The 19,818-nt window shown below is 56.8% G+C and overlaps 1 protein-coding gene across 1 annotated transcript; it reads right to left on the bottom strand.

Moving 5' to 3' along the window:
• Window positions 1-1,796: 1,796 nt before the first annotated feature.
• Window positions 1,797-18,794, bottom strand: LOC116953107 (inactive glycosyltransferase 25 family member 3-like). Its single transcript, XM_032972952.2, has 12 exons — window positions 18,276-18,794; window positions 16,403-16,513; window positions 15,726-15,843; window positions 15,348-15,482; window positions 14,824-15,028; window positions 12,886-13,005; window positions 12,403-12,479; window positions 9,374-9,480; window positions 8,463-8,598; window positions 8,089-8,216; window positions 7,687-7,893; window positions 1,797-2,230 (listed from the first exon to the last, which is right to left on the bottom strand). The coding sequence occupies exons 1-12, from the start codon at window positions 18,518-18,520 to the stop codon at window positions 1,957-1,959; spliced, it is 1,863 nt and encodes a 620-aa protein (XP_032828843.2). The 5' UTR covers window positions 18,521-18,794; the 3' UTR covers window positions 1,797-1,956.
• Between the last annotated feature and the right edge of the window lie 1,024 nt (window positions 18,795-19,818).

Here is a 19,818-nt window from a genome sequence, read left to right as displayed (position 1 = left end):
TTGAAAAAATATACTGTACCATTGAAAATTAGTTTAATGTTTGGTTTGATTCAGAACATCTTTCCAATGGTTGCTTAATTTGAAACCATCCTCTTGATTGATATTGTGTCTGTGTTTGTAAATCTGAATTGCCTCGTGATTTACAAACACAGACACAATTTCAACCGAGGATGGTTTTAAATTAAGCAACCATTGGAAAGATGTTCTGAATCAAACCAAACATTAATCTAATTTTCAATGGTACAGTATATTTTTTCAAGTAGTGGTAACCCAAACTTTCGCAGCTGCTTAAATTCCCTTTTCACACCATCAATATGTAAACTCCCCCCTCCCCTCACCCCCTCGCTGACCTGCACATGTTCTACCCCTCTCCACCGTTCATCATGCTAAGTCTGCCAATTAAATGCTAATTTTTATGCTAATTCCTTTGTCAAGGCGCTCTGTTTCCTCTCACACAGCTTAAAGGTCGCGGTCTGAGCTTGGCTGTGTTCACTCCAGCGCTGTCCTCTAGACAGTCTGGTCCCTTCACCTGATGAAGGCCACTTGTGTTGTGGCCGAAACGTCGTGTTTTTTGTTTTATTTTTTACCTACGTGACTTTACCGAATAGAACCAAAGAGTATGGGTCAAAAACATCCCAGTCACTGCTGAAAAATCCCCTGCAAGTCACTCGACGTGTGACCCTGCACAGCAGCAGCAACATCACCCCCCTCCCTACTGCGAGAACTTGGCAGGACCATCCTGAAAATAGGCTCTTGAGATTCGAGGCTTTCCTGCGGCTCCATGCACGGCGAGAGTTCACGCATGCCGATGGTGAGCTGACGACAACCTTGCCCCACATATTCGTGCGGTTGGCTACGTACGGTGCAGAAGAAATTCAACATGCATACAGCTGAAGGTTTGTGAGAAAGATAACTGTCCTTGACCCCTGTTCAAGCGTGCGCACACGTGCACTCGCTACGACCAATCAGACGCCGGAGAAATGAAAGCGAATTCCAGAACGGGGTCGGGCCGGGCCGCGGCTCCGCACGACGGCGACTTTAATTCGGCAATGGGCGCCAACGCGTGGCCTCGCTTCTCACCGCGAAACATTCGCCACCACGCTGCGGACAAATGAACAACGGTTGCCTGGCGGGGCCATGGGGGGCCGCCACGGGCACGACTCGGGAGACGCCAGGAGGAGGAACCACAGACGAGGAGCGGGAAGGCAGCAACAGCTACACGGTGGTGAAGAGCCGCCGGCGCTACCAACGGTTGCCCACTGAGCTCTGTGGTCCTCTTTACATCGTGAGGAGTTATCGTCCAATGAAACCCACTCGGGTGAGGAGGCGACAACACACACTATCCCCATGCAGATGGGACAGGTGGAGTCCACACTTTGCTGGACCGCCTTCTCTTGGCAGAGCCAGGATACGGGCTCCTCCTCGACACCCATCCACGGATAAGAAGGGAGTTTCGCAGGATCTGTGGATGATCCACCAACCCTTGCTACTGCCTCCACAGTTCTGGAGCACAGCCACCGCCAGCACCCGGCTACGGCGAGCAGAGGTATGCTGGACGTGGTGTGCCGGTTCACGGACCCGGGCGGGTGCAGCTGGGACGACGGCGACATCGCCGCCGTGCGGTGCAGTGGTCAGCAGTAGCAGTGTAGCTGGGGTCGCGACCCCCCAGAGGTCAACGGTTTGATCCATCTCCTGGCGTGGCAGTTGAAAGATGGTGGGCAAGATTATTAAATCCTCCCCCCCCCCCCCCCATTCTGCTCACCCCAGGCCCCCCCTGCCCCCCCCCCCCACCTCCTCTGCCCACCCAGCAGCAGCAGCAGCAGTCCAGACAATATCCACCTGCGGTTCGTCTGCGATCCACAGGTCCGTGACAACGTCCACGCCCCGGTGGAAGAGCAGGCAAAGGACGCCCCTCTTCTGCAGCGGCCGTTGGCGAGCGTCGGCGCAGCCGCTCCGCTAGAGCTCGTCCCGGGAGGCGACGGCCCCCACGACGCCCGGCCCCCTCGCACCCCGGGCCCCCTTGGCGCCCCGGGCCCCCCCCGCCAGCGACCCCAGCGACCCCGCCCGGTCGCCGCCGCCGCCGCCGCCGCCGCCGTCGTTCCAGAGCGCGGAAGCCTCGGTGTCGCTCACGTAGAGCGCCTGCCCCGCGTAGTGCGACGGGAAGACGAGCAGCGGCTCCAGCGAGAACGCGAGCAGGTCGCGCGGGGAGAACGGGGCACAGTACTCCCTCCTGGGGGACACGCGCGGTGGGGGGACACGGTAGGCGAGTCACTCACGTGGGGTGCTTGTAGCACGTGATGGGTAGGCGAGTCACTCACGTGGGGTGCTTGTAGCACGTGATGGGTAGGCGAGTCACTCACGTGGGGTGCTTGTAGCACGTGATGGGTAGGCGAGTCACTCACGCGGGGTGCTTGTAGCACGTGATGGGTAGGCGAGTCACTCACGTGGGGTGCTTGTAGCACGTGATGGGTAGGCGAGTCACTCACGTGGGGTGCTTGTAGCACGTGATGGGTAGGCGAGTCACTCACGTGGGGTGCTTGTAGCACGTGATGGGTAGGCGAGTCACTCACGCGGGGTGCTTGTAGCACGTGATGGGTAGGCGAGTCACTCACGTGGGGTGCTTGTAGCACGTGATGGGTAGGCGAGTCACTCACGTGGGGTGCTTGTAGCATGTGATGGGTAGATGAGTCACTCACGTGGGGTGCTTGTAGCACGTGATGGGTAGGCGAGTCACTCACATGGGGTGCTTGTAGCACGTGACGGGTAGGTGAGTCACTCACGTGGGGTGCTTGTAGCACGTGATTGGTAGATGAGTCACTCACGTGGGGTGCTTGTAGCACGTGATGGGTAGGCGAGTCACTCACGTGGGGTGCTTGTAGCACGTGACGGGTAGATGAGTCACTCACGTGAGGTGCTTGTAGCACGTGATGGGTAGGCGAGTCACTCACGTGGGGTGCTTGTAGCACGTGATGGGTAGACGAGTCACTCACGTGGGGTGCTTGTAGCATGTGATGGGTAGATGAGTCACTCACGTGGGGTGCTTGTAGCACGTGATGGGTAGGCGAGTCACTCACATGGGGTGCTTGTAGCACGTGACGGGTAGGTGAGTCACTCACGTGGGGTGCTTGTAGCACGTGATTGGTAGACGAGTCACTCACGTGGGGTGCTTGTTGCACGTGATGGGTAGGCGAGTCACTCACGTGGGGTGCTTGTAGCACGTGATGGGTAGGCGAGTCACTCACGTGGGGTGCTTGTAACACGTGATGGGTAGGCGAGTCACTCACGTGGGGTGCTTGTAGCACGTGATGGGTAGGCGAGTCACTCACGTGGGGTGCTTGTAGCACGTGATTGGTAGGCGAGTCACTCACGTGGGGTGCTTGTAGCACGTGATGGGTAGATGAGTCACTCACGTGGGGTGCTTGTAGCACGTGACAGGTAGGCGAGTCACTCACGTGGGGTGCTTGTAGCACGTGATTGGTAGGCGAGTCACTCACGTGGGGTGCTTGTAGCACGTGATGGGTAGGCGAGTCACTCACGTGGGGTGCTTGTAGCACGTGATGGGTAGGCGAGTCACTCACGTGGGGTGCTTGTAACACGTGATGGGTAGGCGAGTCACTCACGTGGGGTGCTTGTAGCACGTGATGGGTAGGCGAGTCACTCACGTGGGGTGCTTGTAGCACGTGATGGGTAGGCGAGTCACTCACGTGGGGTGCTTGTAGCACGTGATGGGTAGGCGAGTCACTCACGTGGGGTGCTTGTAACACGTGATGGGTAGGCGAGTCACTCACGTGGGGTGCTTGTAGCACGTGATTGGTAGGCGAGTCACTCACGTGGGGTGCTTGTAGCACGTGATGGGTAGGCGAGTCACTCACGTGGGGTGCTTGTAGCACGTGATGGGTAGGCGAGTCACTCACGTGGGGTGCTTGTACCACGTGATTGGTAGGCGAGTCACTCACGTGGGGTGCTTGTAGCATGTGACGGGTAGGCGAGTCACTCACGTGGGGTGCTTGTAGCACGTGATGGGTAGATGAGTCACTCACGTGGGGTGCTTGTAGCATGTGATGGGTAGGCGAGTCACTCATGTGGGGTGCTTGTAGCATGTGATGGGTAGGCGAGTCACTCACGTGGGGTGCTTGTAGCACGTGACGGGTAGATGAGTCACTCACGTGAGGTGCTTGTAGCATGTGATGGGTAGATGAGTCACTCACGTGAGGTGCTTGTAGCATGTGATGGGTAGATGAGTCACTCACGTGGGGTGCTTGTAGCACGTGATGGGTAGGCGAGTCACTCACGTGGGGTGCTTGTAGCACGTGATGGGTAGGCGAGTCACTCACGTGGGGTGCTTGTAGCACGTGATGGGTAGGCGATTCACTCACGTGGGGTGCTTGTAGCACGTGACGGGTAGGCGAGTCACTCACGTGGGGTGCTTGTAGCACGTGATGGGTAGGCGAGTCACTCACGTGGGGTGCCTGTAGCACGTGACGGGTAGATGAGTCACTCACGTGGGGTGCTTGTAGCACGTGACAGGTAGATGAGTCACTCACGTGGGGTGCTTGTAGCACGTGATGGGTAGGCGAGTCACTCACGTGGGGTGTTTGTTGCACGTGATGGGTAGGCGAGTCACGTGGGGTGTTTGTTGCACGTGATGGGTAGGCGAGTCACTCACGTGGGGTGCTTGTAACACGTGACGGGTAGGTGAGTCACTCACGTGGAGTGCTTGTAGCACGTGATGGGTAGGCGAGTCACTCACGTGGGGTGCTTGTAACACGTGATGGGTAGGCGAGTCACTCACGTGGGGTGCTTGTAGCACGTGATGGGTAGGCGAGTCACTCACGTGGGGTGCTTGTAACACGTGATGGGTAGGCGAGTCACTCACGTGGGGTGCTTGTAGCACGTGATGGGTAGGCGAGTCACTCACGTGGGGTGCTTGTAGCACGTGATTGGTAGGCGAGTCACTCACGTGGGGTGCTTGTAGCACGTGATGGGTAGATGAGTCACTCACGTGGGGTGCTTGTAGCACGTGACAGGTAGGCGAGTCACTCACGTGGGGTGCTTGTAGCACGTGATTGGTAGGCGAGTCACTCACGTGGGGTGCTTGTAGCACGTGACGGGTAGATGAGTCACTCACGTGAGGTGCTTGTAGCATGTGATGGGTAGGCGAGTCACTCACGTAGGGTGCTTGTAGCACGTGACGGGTAGATGAGTCACTCACGTGGGGTGCTTGTAGCACGTGACGGGTAGATGAGTCACTCACGTGGGGTGCTTGTAGCATGTGATGGGTAGGCGAGTCACTCACGTGGGGTGCTTGTAGCATGTGATGGGTAGGCGAGTCACTCACGTGGGGTGCTTGTAGCACGTGACGGGTAGATGAGTCACTCACGTGAGGTGCTTGTAGCATGTGATGGGTAGATGAGTCACTCACGTGAGGTGCTTGTAGCATGTGATGGGTAGATGAGTCACTCACGTGGGGTGCTTGTAGCACGTGATGGGTAGGCGAGTCACTCACGTGGGGTGCTTGTAGCATGTGATGGGTAGGCGATTCACTCACGTGGGGTGCTTGTAACACGTGACGGGTAGGTGAGTCACTCACGTGGGGTGCTTGTAGCACGTGATGGGTAGGTGAGTCACTCACGTGGGGTGTTTGTAACACGTGACGGGTAGGTGAGTCACTCACGTGGGGTGCTTGTAGCACGTGATGGGTAGGTGAGTCACTCACGTGGGGTGTTTGTAACACGTGACGGGTAGGTGAGTCACTCACGTGGGGTGCTTGTAGCACGTGATGGGTAGGCGAGTCACTCACGTGGGGTGCTTGTAGCACGTGATGGGTAGGCGAGTCACTCACGTGGGGTGCTTGTAGCACGTGATGGGTAGGTGAGTCACTCACGTGGGGTGTTTGTAACACGTGACGGGTAGGTGAGTCACTCACGTGGGGTGCCTGTAGCACGTGACGGGTAGATGAGTCACTCACGTGGGGTGCTTGTAGCACGTGACAGGTAGATGAGTCACTCACGTGGGGTGCTTGTAGCACGTGATGGGTAGGCGAGTCACTCACGTGGGGTGTTTGTTGCACGTGATGGGTAGGCGAGTCACGTGGGGTGTTTGTTGCACGTGATGGGTAGGCGAGTCACTCACGTGGGGTGCTTGTAACACGTGACGGGTAGGTGAGTCACTCACGTGGAGTGCTTGTAGCACGTGATGGGTAGGCGAGTCACTCACGTGGGGTGCTTGTAACACGTGATGGGTAGGCGAGTCACTCACGTGGGGTGCTTGTAGCACGTGATGGGTAGGCGAGTCACTCACGTGGGGTGCTTGTAACACGTGATGGGTAGGCGAGTCACTCACGTGGGGTGCTTGTAGCACGTGATGGGTAGGCGAGTCACTCACGTGGGGTGCTTGTAGCACGTGATTGGTAGGCGAGTCACTCACGTGGGGTGCTTGTAGCACGTGATGGGTAGATGAGTCACTCACGTGGGGTGCTTGTAGCACGTGACAGGTAGGCGAGTCACTCACGTGGGGTGCTTGTAGCACGTGATTGGTAGGCGAGTCACTCACGTGGGGTGCTTGTAGCACGTGACGGGTAGATGAGTCACTCACGTGAGGTGCTTGTAGCATGTGATGGGTAGGCGAGTCACTCACGTAGGGTGCTTGTAGCACGTGACGGGTAGATGAGTCACTCACGTGGGGTGCTTGTAGCACGTGACGGGTAGATGAGTCACTCACGTGGGGTGCTTGTAGCATGTGATGGGTAGGCGAGTCACTCACGTGGGGTGCTTGTAGCATGTGATGGGTAGGCGAGTCACTCACGTGGGGTGCTTGTAGCACGTGACGGGTAGATGAGTCACTCACGTGAGGTGCTTGTAGCATGTGATGGGTAGATGAGTCACTCACGTGAGGTGCTTGTAGCATGTGATGGGTAGATGAGTCACTCACGTGGGGTGCTTGTAGCACGTGATGGGTAGGCGAGTCACTCACGTGGGGTGCTTGTAGCATGTGATGGGTAGGCGATTCACTCACGTGGGGTGCTTGTAACACGTGACGGGTAGGTGAGTCACTCACGTGGGGTGCTTGTAGCACGTGATGGGTAGGTGAGTCACTCACGTGGGGTGTTTGTAACACGTGACGGGTAGGTGAGTCACTCACGTGGGGTGCTTGTAGCACGTGATGGGTAGGTGAGTCACTCACGTGGGGTGTTTGTAACACGTGACGGGTAGGTGAGTCACTCACGTGGGGTGCTTGTAGCACGTGATGGGTAGGCGAGTCACTCACGTGGGGTGCTTGTAGCACGTGATGGGTAGGCGAGTCACTCACGTGGGGTGCTTGTAGCACGTGATGGGTAGGTGAGTCACTCACGTGGGGTGTTTGTAACACGTGACGGGTAGGTGAGTCACTCACGTGGGGTGCTTGTAGCACGTGATGGGTAGGCGAGTCACTCACGTGGGGTGCTTGTAGCACGTGATGGGTAGGCGAGTCACTCACGTGGGGTGCTTGTAGCACGTGATGGGTAGGCGAGTCACTCACGTGGGGTGCTTGTAGCACGTGATGGGTAGGTGAGTCACTAACGTGGGGTGTTTGTAACACGTGACGGGTAGGTGAGTCACTCACGTGGGGTGCTTGTAGCACGTGATGGGTAGGCGAGTCACTCACGTGGGGTGCTTGTAGCACGTGATGGGTAGGCGAGTCACTCACGTGGGGTGCTTGTCGTACATGACGGGCAGGAACTCGTCCACGGGCACCATGCGGCTGAGGGGCTGTGCCAGCAGCAGCTTCTGCGCGCCGCGCAGCGACAGCGCATAGCTCAGCGTCCAGTAGGAGTAGTCGGGCACCACCAGGCCCCGCACGCCCGGCACCGCCGCCTCGGGGCGCTCCACCTGCATGCGCTTGCGCCCCACGTAGCTGCGGCGGCGGCCAGCGGTGAAGGGGAGGGGGTGGGGCACAGACAAAGACAGAGGTCCCCTGCGTAGCCTTTAACAGACTGTCGGGGCAAGTGCTGGTAATGCTTGTGCGATTAAGGCAAGCCACGATTATGACGACGACGATGATGATGATGACCGGGGAGCGGCGGTGTTGGGGGGTCAGGTGACCACGCACATGAGGTCCCACTGCAGCCCCTGCGCCGACACCTCGGCCATCGTGAGCCCCAAGCGGTGGCGGAAGTTCGGCTCGAAGCGGCAGTCGTCCTCAAAGAGCAGCACCGAGCTCAGGCCCCGGGACACCACCTGGGTGGGGGGAGGGGGGCGGCACTCGCGTTAGACGACGCTACGGGGTGACACACGCACCGCGGTGTCAGGGCTTGGGCTGGCGTGAGGGCACGAGCGCAAGGGTGGGGTCACGCGTGGGGTCACGCGTGGGGTCACGCGTGGGGTCACGCGTGGGGTCACGCGTGGGGTCACGCGTGGGGTCACGCGTGGGGTCACGCGTGGGGTCACGCGTGGGGTCACGCGTGGGGTCACGCGTGGGGTCACCTGCTCCCACACGCGGTGGTGGCTCAGGAAGCAGCCGATCTCCCCGCGCGTCAACAGCCGCCGGCCGGAGTACGGCTCCCAGTAGCCGGGCAGCATCGCCACCCCCATGACCCGCAACGCCTCGTCGCTCAGCGTGCTGCTCGCACGCACACAGCAGGCGGCATCATAGCGCGCGCACACAGCATACGCACACACACATAGCATACACACATACAGCATACGCACACACACATAGCATACACACACACACACACAGCATACGCACACACACATAGCATACACACACACATAGCATACACACACACACACAGCATATGCACACACACACACAGCATACACACACACACATAGCATACACACACACAGCATACGCACACACACACACACACAGCATACGCACACACACATAGCATACACACACACACAGCATACGCACACACACATAGCATACACACACACAGCATACGCACACACACATAGCATACACACACACACATAGCATACGCACACACACATAGCATACACACACACACAGCATACGCACACACACATAGCATACACACACACACAGCATACGCACACACACATAGCATACACACACACACAGCATACGCACACACACATAGCATACGCACACACATAGCATACACACACACATAGCATACGCACACACACATAGCATACACACACACACATAGCATACACACATACAAAGCGTGCACGCACACATAGCGTACTTCTCACACATAGCGTACGCTCACACATATCATCCATCCACCCACTCACGAATCTCCCTACCTCAGTCACTCACTCATCCAACATCATCTTTTCCTTCATTTCTCACTCACGTATCTCCCCCTGCCCCCAGGGTTAAGGGGAGAGAGGGGGGAGAGAGGGGAGGGGCTACCCACGCTCCGTCCACGCCGTCGACGACGCTGGCGTCGATCTGGAGCTCGCCCAGCGAGTGCAGCATGCGGGCACGGCGCTCGGGACGCCGCTGGAGATTAATCAGGAACACCTACACACGTGGGTACACACAAAGATAAAGACAAAGATCCCCCATATAGCCTTAACAGACTGTAGGGGCAAGTGCTGTTAGCGAGCACCTATGAAGGCCGGAACGGTACACGAGGGGGTGGGTGGCCAGCACCACGCCCGACCGCCTTTGTCTCCCTAGTGGCAATGTTTACACACCGCACCAGGTACTCATTTGAGGCTGAGTCGACCTAGGGGAGGCCCGGGACCGGTTCAGATAATCGTCACTGGTGTTGGCCGTGAGCGGGAATCGAACCCGGGTCGCCAGGTTCATAGCGCAGCGCGCTAACCGCTACACTATCGCTCCCCACACACACACATGGGTACACACACCCACACGTGGGTACACACACACACACGTGGGTACACACACACACACGTGGGTACACACACACACACGTGGGTACACACACACACACGTGGGTACACACACACACACGTGGGTACACACACACACCCGTGGGTACACACACACGTGGGTACACACGGGCACGCAAGGACACACACGCACACCGGTACACGAGCACACACACTGGCACGCCGGTACACACACGCAGGTACACACGCGCACACCGATACACACACAAAGACAAAGATCCCCCGATAGCCTCAACAGACTGTTGGGGCGAGTGCTGTTAGCGAGCGCGAGTACACACAACAACAGCCATCATTCGCCACTTACGTACAGTGAGGGAAAAAACTATTTTGATCCCCTGCTGATTTTGTACGTTTGCCCACTGACAAAGAAATGATCAGTCTATAATTTTAATGGTAGGTTTATTTGAACAGTGAGAGACAGAATAACAACAACAAAATCCAGAAAAACGCATGCCAAAAATGTTATAAATTGATTTGCATTTTAATGAGGGAAATAAGAATTTGACCCCCTCTCAATCAGAGAGATTTCTGGCTCCCAGGTGTCTTGTATATAGGTAACGAGCTAAGATTAGGAGCACACTCTTAAAGGGAGTGCTCCTAATCTCAGCTTGTTACCTGTATAAAAGACACCTGTCCACAGAAGCAATCAATCAATCAGATTCCAAACTCTCCACCATGGCCAAGACCAAAGAGCTCTCCAAACATGTCAGGGACAAGATTGTAGACCTACACAAGGTTGGAAGGGGCTACAAGACCATTGCCAAGCAGCTTGGTGAGAAGGTGACAACAGTTGGTGCGATTATTCGCAAACGGAAGAAACACAAAAGAACTGTCAATCTCCCTCGGCCTGGCGCTCCATGCAATATCTCACCTCGTGGAGTTGCAATGATAATGAGAACGGTGAGGAATCAACCCAGAACTACACGGGAGGATCTTGTCAATGATCTCAAGGCAGCTGGGACCATAGTCACCAAGAAAACAATTGGTAACACACTACGCCGTGAAGGACCGAAATTCTGCAAGGTCCCCCTGCTCAATAAAGCACATATACATGCCTGTCTGAAGTTTGCCAATGAACATCTGAATGATTCAGAGGACAACTGGGTGAAAGTGTTGTGGTCAGATGAGACCAAAATGGAGCTCTTTGGCATCAACTCAACTCGCCGTGTTTGGAGGAGGAATGCTGCCTATGACCCCAGGAACACCATCCCCACCGTCAAACATGGAGGTGGAAACATTATTCTTTGGGGGTGTTTTTCTGTTAAGGGGACAGGACAACTTCACCGCATCAAAGGGATGATGGACGGGGCCATGTACCATCAAATCTTGGGTGAGAACCTCCTTCCCTCAGCCAGTGCATTGAAAATGGGTCGTGGATGGGTATTCCAGCATGACAATGACCCAAAACACACGGCCAAGGCAACAATGGAGTGGCTCTAGAAGAAGCACATTAAGGTCCTGGAGTGGCCTAGCCAGTCTCCAGGCCTTTATCCCATTGAAAATCTGTGGAGGGAGCTGAAGGTTTGAGTTGCTAAACGTCAGCCTCGAAACCTTAATGACTTGGAGAAGATCTGCAAAGAGGAGTGAGATGTGTGCAAACCTGGTGGGCAACTACAAGAAACGTCTGACCTCTGTGATTGCCAATAAGGGTTTTGCCACCAAGTACTAAGTCATGTTTTGCAGAGGGGTCAAATACTTATTTCCCTCATTAAAATGCCAATCAATTTATAACATTTTTGACATGCGTTTTTCTGGATTTTGTTGTTATTCTGTCTCTCACTGTTCAAATAAACCTACCATTATAATTATAGTGATAATTTCTTTGTCAGTGGGCAAACGTACAAAATCAGCAGGGGATCAAATACTTTTTTCCCTCACTGTAGCGGTGACATCACCACGGTGCTTGTGGCACGCACACACGAACAGCTGTGTCCGTGTGCTTGTGTGTGCTCGTGTGTCCGTGTGCTTGTGTGTGTCCGTTTGCTTGTGTGTGTCCGTGTGTCCTTGTGCTCGTGTGTGCTTGTGTGTCGGTGTGTCCGTGTGCTTGTATGTCGGTGTGTCCTTGTGTCCGTGTGCTTGTGTGTCCTTGTGTCCGTGTGCTTGTGTCCATGTGTCCGTGTGTCCGTGTGCTTGTGTGTCGGTGTGTCCGTGTGCTTGTGTGTCGGTGTGTCGGTGTGTCGGTGTGTCCGTGTGCTTGTGTGTGCTTGTGTGTCCGTGTGTCCGTGTGCTTGTGTGTGCTTGTGTGTCCGTGTTCCCGTGTGCTTGTGTGTGCTTGTGTGTCCGTGTACTTGTGTGTGCTTGTGTGTCCGTGTGCTTGTGTGTGCTTGTGTGTGCTTGTGTGTGCTTGTGTGTCCGTGTGCTTGTGTGTGCTTGTGTGTCGGTGTGTCCGTGTGCTCGTGTGTCGGTGTGTCCGTGTGCTTGTGTGTGCTTGTGTGTGCTTGTGTGTGCTCGTGTGCCGGTGTGTCCGTGTGCTTGTGTGTGCTTGTGTGTCCGTGTGTCCGTGTTCCCGTGTGGCCGTGTTCCTCACTTCATCAAATCCCATCTTGTCCGCGTGCTTGGGCGGCATGGAGATGAAGGGAGACGGAGTGGGCGGTGGCTGATCGACTGTGACGCACACAGTCACGTGCACAGTCACGTACACAGTCACGTGCACAGTCACGTACACGTGCAGAGTCACGTACACGTTCACGTGCACAGTCACAGTCACGTACACAGTCACGTACACATTCACGCACAGTCACGTACACAGTCACGTACACAGTCACATACACAGTCACGTACACAGTCACAGTCAGAGTGAGGACTCTGCAATCACTCTCGAGTTGCTACACGTGCCGAGTTGCCGCTGCTGCTGCTGCGTGGCTCTCGGCACGCGTTCTGGGGCCGTTCCGCGTGCCGTTAGGGCACGGTGTCCGACGTTCCGATGCACGTGCCGGGAGCTGCAGAGACCGGAGAGTACATGTGTACACGCGCACGGTGAGGTCTGGTGGCGACGAGGGGAAGCTCGTACCCATGATCTCCAGCAGCAGGTGCTGGAAGGAGGCCCTCTCCTCCTGCAGGCCCTGCGAGGGCTTGAGGGGCACGGGGACGTGGCCGTACTCCTCAGAGTTACACACGTGCATGGCCACGCCTGCAAAGACAAAGGGCCCCCGAGTAGCTTCGCACAGGCTGTCGGGGCAAGTGCCGTTAGCGGGCAGCGCCTGCGAAGGTCGCCACAGCACACGCAGGGGGGGGGGCAGGGTGGCCAGCAACCACGCCCGGCCGACCTTGTCACGTACTCGTTTGAGGCCCGGGACCGGTTCAGATATTCGTCGCCGGTGTTGGCCGTGAGTGGGAATCGACACTCGGGTCGCCGGGTTCGTAGCGCAGCGCGCTGACCGCTGCACCACCCCTCAATGCACACGCAGATACACAGATAATTATGTAAATACAAAGATCCCCCATATAGCCTTAACATACCGTTGGGGTAAGTTCTGCTAGCTATACACAAACACGCACGGATTTTATTTTATTTCACATTTTTTTAACGACACAATTATATATTTACGCGATCTAACCCCCCAAAAAAACCTGTATTACGGACACATGGACATATACCAAGACCCGCCATTCATCACTAATTGACGGTGACGTCACTATGGTGCCTGTGCCAGGCCAGGTGCACTTTGAGTCCACGTGAAGTGTCGAAGGCTCGCTGACAGGAGGTCTCGAGACAGACCCAGGTGCCATGGGTTAGCTGACTGAGATGACTGGTAGATGCACCAGCCGTACCTCCTACTGTACCAACTTGCTGCACTTTATCCGCCCGACACTCCGCTCGTTGTTGGGAGCGTCGCTCCTCTGCCCTCAGTTGATGTTGGAGGGCGACTGCCTCCAACTGCCCAGTAGCGTCCTTCACAAGCCTCCTCCAGAGGCCGATCTTGATACTGCTGGTACCAAGTTCAGTCAGCTCCACATCCTCCTGTACCGCATCAGTCCATCTCTTCTCGAACCTGTGCCGTGCCCGTTTAGCCTCCTCTATGTGGCCAAACGGAAGCTGCTTGGACATGCGTTGGCTGGGCATGTGGTCTACATGGCCCAGCTAACACAGCATTGCCTGCCAGAAGAGCTCACTAATGGGACTGTGTACAGATATTTCAAGGATTTGTGAGCTCCTCACACAATCTAGCCTGGTTAAACCCAGGATGGATCATAGGCAGGCCAGTCTGAATGTTTCTAACCGGCGGAGATGTTCCACCAGAGGGGTCCACGTTTCACAAGCACAGAGAAGGGAGGGCATTACTGTGGCCGAGAAGATCCAAAGCTTTGTGCGAAGCAACAGACCAGATAGCTTGCACACAGCATTGTGCAGCCGATGAAAAGATAATGCTGCTCGACTGATGCAGAGTGAGACCTCTGCTGTCAAACCGGAGCTGGTCATGAATACACTGCCCAGGTATGGAAAACTTTCCACTCTCTCCACAACTGCTCCTATGACCAATGGGGAGCTGAGGGGGTGGAGTGTTTGATGGCACAAAATACCCAGGCAGTGCTTAGTTTTGGTGGGACTGATGATAAGACCCCACCTCTTAGTGGCACACTCCAGGTTCCGCAGCAGCCCCTCCAACTTCTCCTCTGAGTGAGCATCACCAGATCATCGGCATACATAACATGGTTGACCAAAAGGGAGTCACCCCTCGACTGCACCCGGGCATCAATTAGCCTCCAATTGTATCTGTACCAGATGTAAGTTCCTCTGGTACAGCCATGGAAAGCTTCTCGAACTACGTGGTCAAAGATTATGTTAAATAATGTGGCAGCCAGAGGACATCCCTGTTGCACCCCAAGGTGAACAGGGAATGGCTCTGACTCCTGGACACGTAGCTTTCCCAGCCACCATCATGAAGGGCCTTAATGATTGTGAGCAGAGAGTCAGGAACTCTGAAGTAGAAAGAACCCCCCCGCCAACCTGCGCGCATGCACGAGTGAGCGAACACGATGACGTCATCGTAGGGCCAGCTGTAGTCCGGGGGGGGCGGGTGGAACGCCAGCGCCCCCGCGTCAGCCTCTCCCACGTGCAGGAGCATCGCCGAGTGCAGCATCGGCACGCGGTGGCAACCGCGGCGCCGCCGCTCCCGCAGCTGCAGGTACTCGGCCGTGCGGCGGTAGTAGCCCTGGAGGGGGGGCGGGGGGGGGCACGGAGAGTGGGGGGCTGGGGTGAGGCTACGGTGGGTGCAGTGGGGGGCTTGCAGGTCAGAGGTCGGAGCCGCGGAGTCCGCACTGCTGACAACCTGGGTTCCAGTCGGAGTTCCAGTCCGGGTTCCAGCCGCTGATGGTGATGACGATGATGTTGATGACGATGTTTATGATGACGACGTTGGAAATTATGACAATGCTGTTGACGATAAAGTTGACGATTATGATGTTGGCAATGATGATGATGTTGATGACGACGATGTCGACGATGATGAGGACGTTGGCGACGGCGCTCACCTTGTCGGTGATGCCGCTCCAGTAGTTGGAGTAGGCGGTGCGTGACGTCAGCATGGGCCCCACCACGGCCCGCCGCTCCCCCACCAGGAACCCCAGCGTGGCGGGGTTCCACAGCACCACGTCGGCATCCACCAGCTACGGGGGGGTAGGGGGGGCAGGGGGATGAATGGGAGCAGGAGGGGGAGCCTAGGCTGTGTCTAAGGTGCATGCACCGAGCACCACACTGCCGGGCGTGCTGCTGTCCACTCTCCCACTCTCATGCCGTGCCGGCCTTCATAGGTGCTCGCGAACAGCACTTGCCCCCAACAGTCTGTTACTGGCTACGCGGGGCATCTATGTCTTTGTAGGTGTGTGTGCGCCTGCGTGCGTCACACTCACGAACACGAACTCTGCTCCCAGGCTCCTGGCCGTGTCGAGCGCCTCCTGGCGCAGGCTCAGCACGCGCTGGAAGCGAGCACGTGACCAGTGCTTGCAGCCCTTCTCGCCGGGGTACGGGCTGTACCACACACAAAGACAAAGACCCCCCCCCCCCCCGCCGCGCCATATAGCCTTAGGGGCGGTCCATAAATGACGTCACGCGATTTTGGATGGTTTTTTGACCCCCCCCCCCCAAATCATATTTCCATTTTGAAAATAAAACATGCTTCAAATCACTTTAAACTATTGTCATTGTAGTGCGTATTTAATGTGGCGCTGTACTCTGATGTTGTAGGAGAAAACATTTATTAAAAAGTATATTTAATTAAGTAGAACGTATTGTCTATATTTGCGCATTTTGATGTGACGTCACATTTCTCAAACCCCCTCGCCACACATCGTCACAAATATCTGACCCCACCCCCCCCACCCCCTAGGTGCGTGACGTCATTTATGGACCACGGCCGACCACCTTTGTCTCCCCAGTGACGTTGTTTACTACACCGCACCGGGGCCTCATTTGAGGCTGAGTCGACCTAGCCAAACACACTCACATATACCTGCGTGTATGCACAGGTAGACGGGAGGCTGACAGACAGACAGGTAGAGAGACCGGCGGAGACTCCGCGTTGTCTCACCTGTGCGCGTCGTCCACGTGTACCTCCACGCTGCGGTAGACGCTCCGTGCCCCCTCCGCCCACTCCCGCACTACCCGGATCGTGTCGTCCTCATTGTGGTCCGTGGACAGCCTGGCGAGGGAACGCGGGGACGCGGGGGACACGGGGGACACGGGGACATGTAGATATGGCACATGGGATTTACGGGGTGTGTGTATGTGACCCTCAGTGGCACGGAAACCTGATCATTGTCGTCATCAGCATCACGATCAAAATAATCAAAATGTTCACCGATACCATCAAACTCATCATGACCAACAACATCAAAAGTGAACGATCATCATCTCCAACCATTATCAACATCGCTATGACCATGATAATGATCATATTAAACTTAATTATCACAATCTCGGAATAAGCATGATAATAGAATTATTCATAATCATCGTGATTAATGTATTTAGTGTTCTAAGTTGTGGTGCCATGGACAAGACCACGTGACCACGCGTGCAACGTGGCGAACCCAACAAACACACTCATGCGCACAACCATACACACGATAAAGACAAAGATCCCCCGTATAGCCTTTAACAGACTGTTAAGGCAAGGGCTGTTAGCGAGTGGCACCTATAAAGGTTGGCAAGGCACACGTGGGGGTGGTGTGGCAAACACCAGGCCCGGCCGCCTTTGTCTCCCCCAGTTCGAATGCTTAGACACCGCACCAGTTACTCATTTAAGGATGCCCACTGTGTCCAAGGTGCCCAATACAGACTTCAACAGACTGTTGGGGCTGTCAGGGGAAAGTGCTTAAGGCCTGCATGGTGTACGAGGGGGGGTTGTGGCCAGACCCACGGCCCCACTGGCCCAGCTACTCATTTAGGGCCGAGTAGACCTAGGGGGAGGCCCAAGACCGGTTCAAATATTCAGCCGCGAGCGGGAATCGAACTCGGATCGCCGGGTTCTGAGCGCAGCGCGCTCACCAATTGTACCAAAGACTCTACACGCATACAGACACTCACGTACAACACACACAGCTGCAGGCACAGACACCCACACGTGAACTCTCCCCACATCCACGACCACATTCCGACATGGGAATCCGTGCTGTGGCTCAGACCGCCACACACAGACACACGAAGACAAAGACCACCCCCCCCCCCCCCATTTACAGACTGTCAGGGCAAAGTGCTGCGAGCGGGCAGCACCTATGAAGGCCGGCACGGCACACGAGGGGGTTGGGTGGCCAGCACCACGCCCGGCCGCCTTTGTCTCCCTCGTGACGATGTTTACACACCGCACCGGGTACTAGTTTAAGGCCGAGTCGACCTAAGCGAGGCCCAGGACTGGTAGCAGATATTCCGGAATGGAACTCGGGTCGGCGGGTTCGTAGCGCAGCGTGCTAACCGCTGCGCCACCGATCCCCACACTACACACGCATTGACACGTCTGTGAGTTGGAGCGCAATAACTACAGTGCGTCCCACCGTGTGTATCTGCCCGGCACACCACGTCCAGTATTCCCACCTGGCTACCGACTATGCGTGCCCTAGGCAAATGAGTACCCGGTGCGGTGCGTAAACATCACCACTGGGAAGACAAAGGCGGCCGGGCGTGGTGTTGGCAACCCACCCACTCGTGTGCCGTTTGCCTGCCTTCATAGGTGCTGCTACTCGCTAACAGCACTTAGCCCAACATTCCGTTACAGGCTACACGGGTGGATCTTTGTATTTGCACAAGCGTGAACACTTACATGTGTGTGGGCGTGTACATGTGTTTATGCGTGTGTGTGCGTGTACACGTGTGCGCGCGCGTGTGTCCGCATGTACACGTGTGTGCGCGTGTGTGTCCGCGTGTACACACGTGTGTGTGCGCGTGTGTGTACACACGCCGTGTACCAGAAGGCGAGTCTCCGCGGGGGGTACGTCTGCCTCTCCAGCGCGCCCAGGCAGTAGGGCAGGCTGTGCGCCGCGTTCCTCGCGACCACAGCCACCAGCACCAAGGGCTCCCCCTCCGCCCCTTGACCCCCCTGATCCCCTTGACCCCCCTGATCCCCTTGAGCCCCCTGCCACTGGGTCCGCGAGCCCGATGGGAGCAGCAGGAGGGGGATCAGCAGGAGGAGCGCGTGGAGCGAGGGAGGCATGGCCACGCAATTGCGACAAGGGGGGGGGGGTCCCTGCTCCCTCCTGCTCCCTCTCCCAACTCTCCCGACTCTCTCTTCGCTCTCCCCTTTCCTCCCAGCTCTCCCTTCTGCTTCTCCCCCTCCACCCGGTCCCGGCTCACTACCGCCTCTCCCCTCCCAGCCGAGCTCCCAGACCCCTCGCCGTCTCCCTCGACCTCCTTCCTCTCCCCAGCTCCCTGCCACTCAGCCTCTTTGTGCAACTCTCTGCGTGCGTCTCCACTCGTCCTGTTCACTCCCTCCCCTCTCCCCCACACCCCTTTCTCCCTAACACAACCTCCCGCTGGCTCTACGTCTCATCCCCTCCCTCCCTCCCATCTCTCACAGACTTTCCGCTCCCTCCTCACGGCTGGACCCTCTCCCGGTTCCGCTCCCCACCTCTCCCTCCTGTCCCCCACTCTCCAACCCCTCTCTCCCGACTCGCTCTCTCCCGACTCTCCAACCCCACTCTCCCGACTCGCTCTCTCCCAGACACTCCAACCCCTCTCTCCCGACTCACCCTCTCCCACTCTCCAATCCCTCTCTCCCGACTCGCTCTCTCCCACTCTCCAATCCCTCTCTCCCGACTCGCTCTCTCCCGACTCTCCAATCACTCTCTCCCGACTCGCTCTCTCCCACTCTCCAATCCCTCTCTCCCGACTCGCTCTCTCCCACTCTCCAATCCCTCTCTCCCGACTCGCTCTCTCCCGACTCTCCAATCACTCTCTCCCGACTCGCTCTCTCCCACTCTCCAATCCCTCTCTCCCGACTCGCTCTCTCCCACTCTCCAATCCCTCTCTCCCACTCTCGAATCCCTCTCTCCCGACTCGCACTCTCCCACTCTCCAACCCCTCTCTCCCGACTCGCTCTCTCCCAGACTCTCCAATCCCTCTCTCCCGACACACGCTCTCTCCCACTCTCCAACCCCTCTCTCCCACTCTCCAACCCCTCTCTCCCGACTCGCTCTCTCCCAGACTCTCCAACCCCTCTCTCCCGACTCGCTCTCTCCCACTCTCCAATCCCTCTCTCCCACTCTCCAATCCCTCTCTCCCGACTCGCTCTCTCCCACTCTCCAACCCCTCTCTCCCGACTCGCTCTCTCCCAGACTCTCCAACCCCTCTCTCCCGACTCGCTCTCTCCCGACGCACTCTCCCTCCGGACTCTGCTCACCCCCCATCCCCCGCCGTCTCTCTCCTTGGCAAACCACGTCCTCCCAACTCCCCAGTCTCTCCCCTGCCAATAACCACCAACACCAACCCCCAGCCAGAACATAACCACAACCC

The sequence above is a fragment of the Petromyzon marinus genome, chromosome 50, assembly GCF_048934315.1.
Source record: "Petromyzon marinus isolate PM22_M1 ecotype Great Lakes invasive population chromosome 50, UKy_Petmar_22M1.pri1.0, whole genome shotgun sequence".
Taxonomy (NCBI): domain Eukaryota; kingdom Metazoa; phylum Chordata; class Hyperoartia; order Petromyzontiformes; family Petromyzontidae; genus Petromyzon; species Petromyzon marinus.
The sequence above is the reverse complement of the archived record's forward strand: the minus strand, read 5'-3'. Positions and strand labels throughout refer to the sequence as shown.

Bases quoted from the DNA above. Each gene is read 5' to 3' on its own strand.
- LOC116953107 (XM_032972952.2), bottom strand. From the start codon at position 18,520: ATGCCTCCCTCGCTCCACGCGCTCCTCCTGCTGATCCCCCTCCTGCTG. The intron at 16,514-18,275 runs GTACACGGCGTG...TTCCCTCGCCAG, and splicing joins CCGCGGAGACTCGCCTTCTG to GCTGTCCACGGACCACAATG. The intron at 13,006-14,823 runs GTTGGCGGGGGG...TTGTCTTTGCAG, and splicing joins TCACTCGTGCATGCGCGCAG to GCGTGGCCATGCACGTGTGT.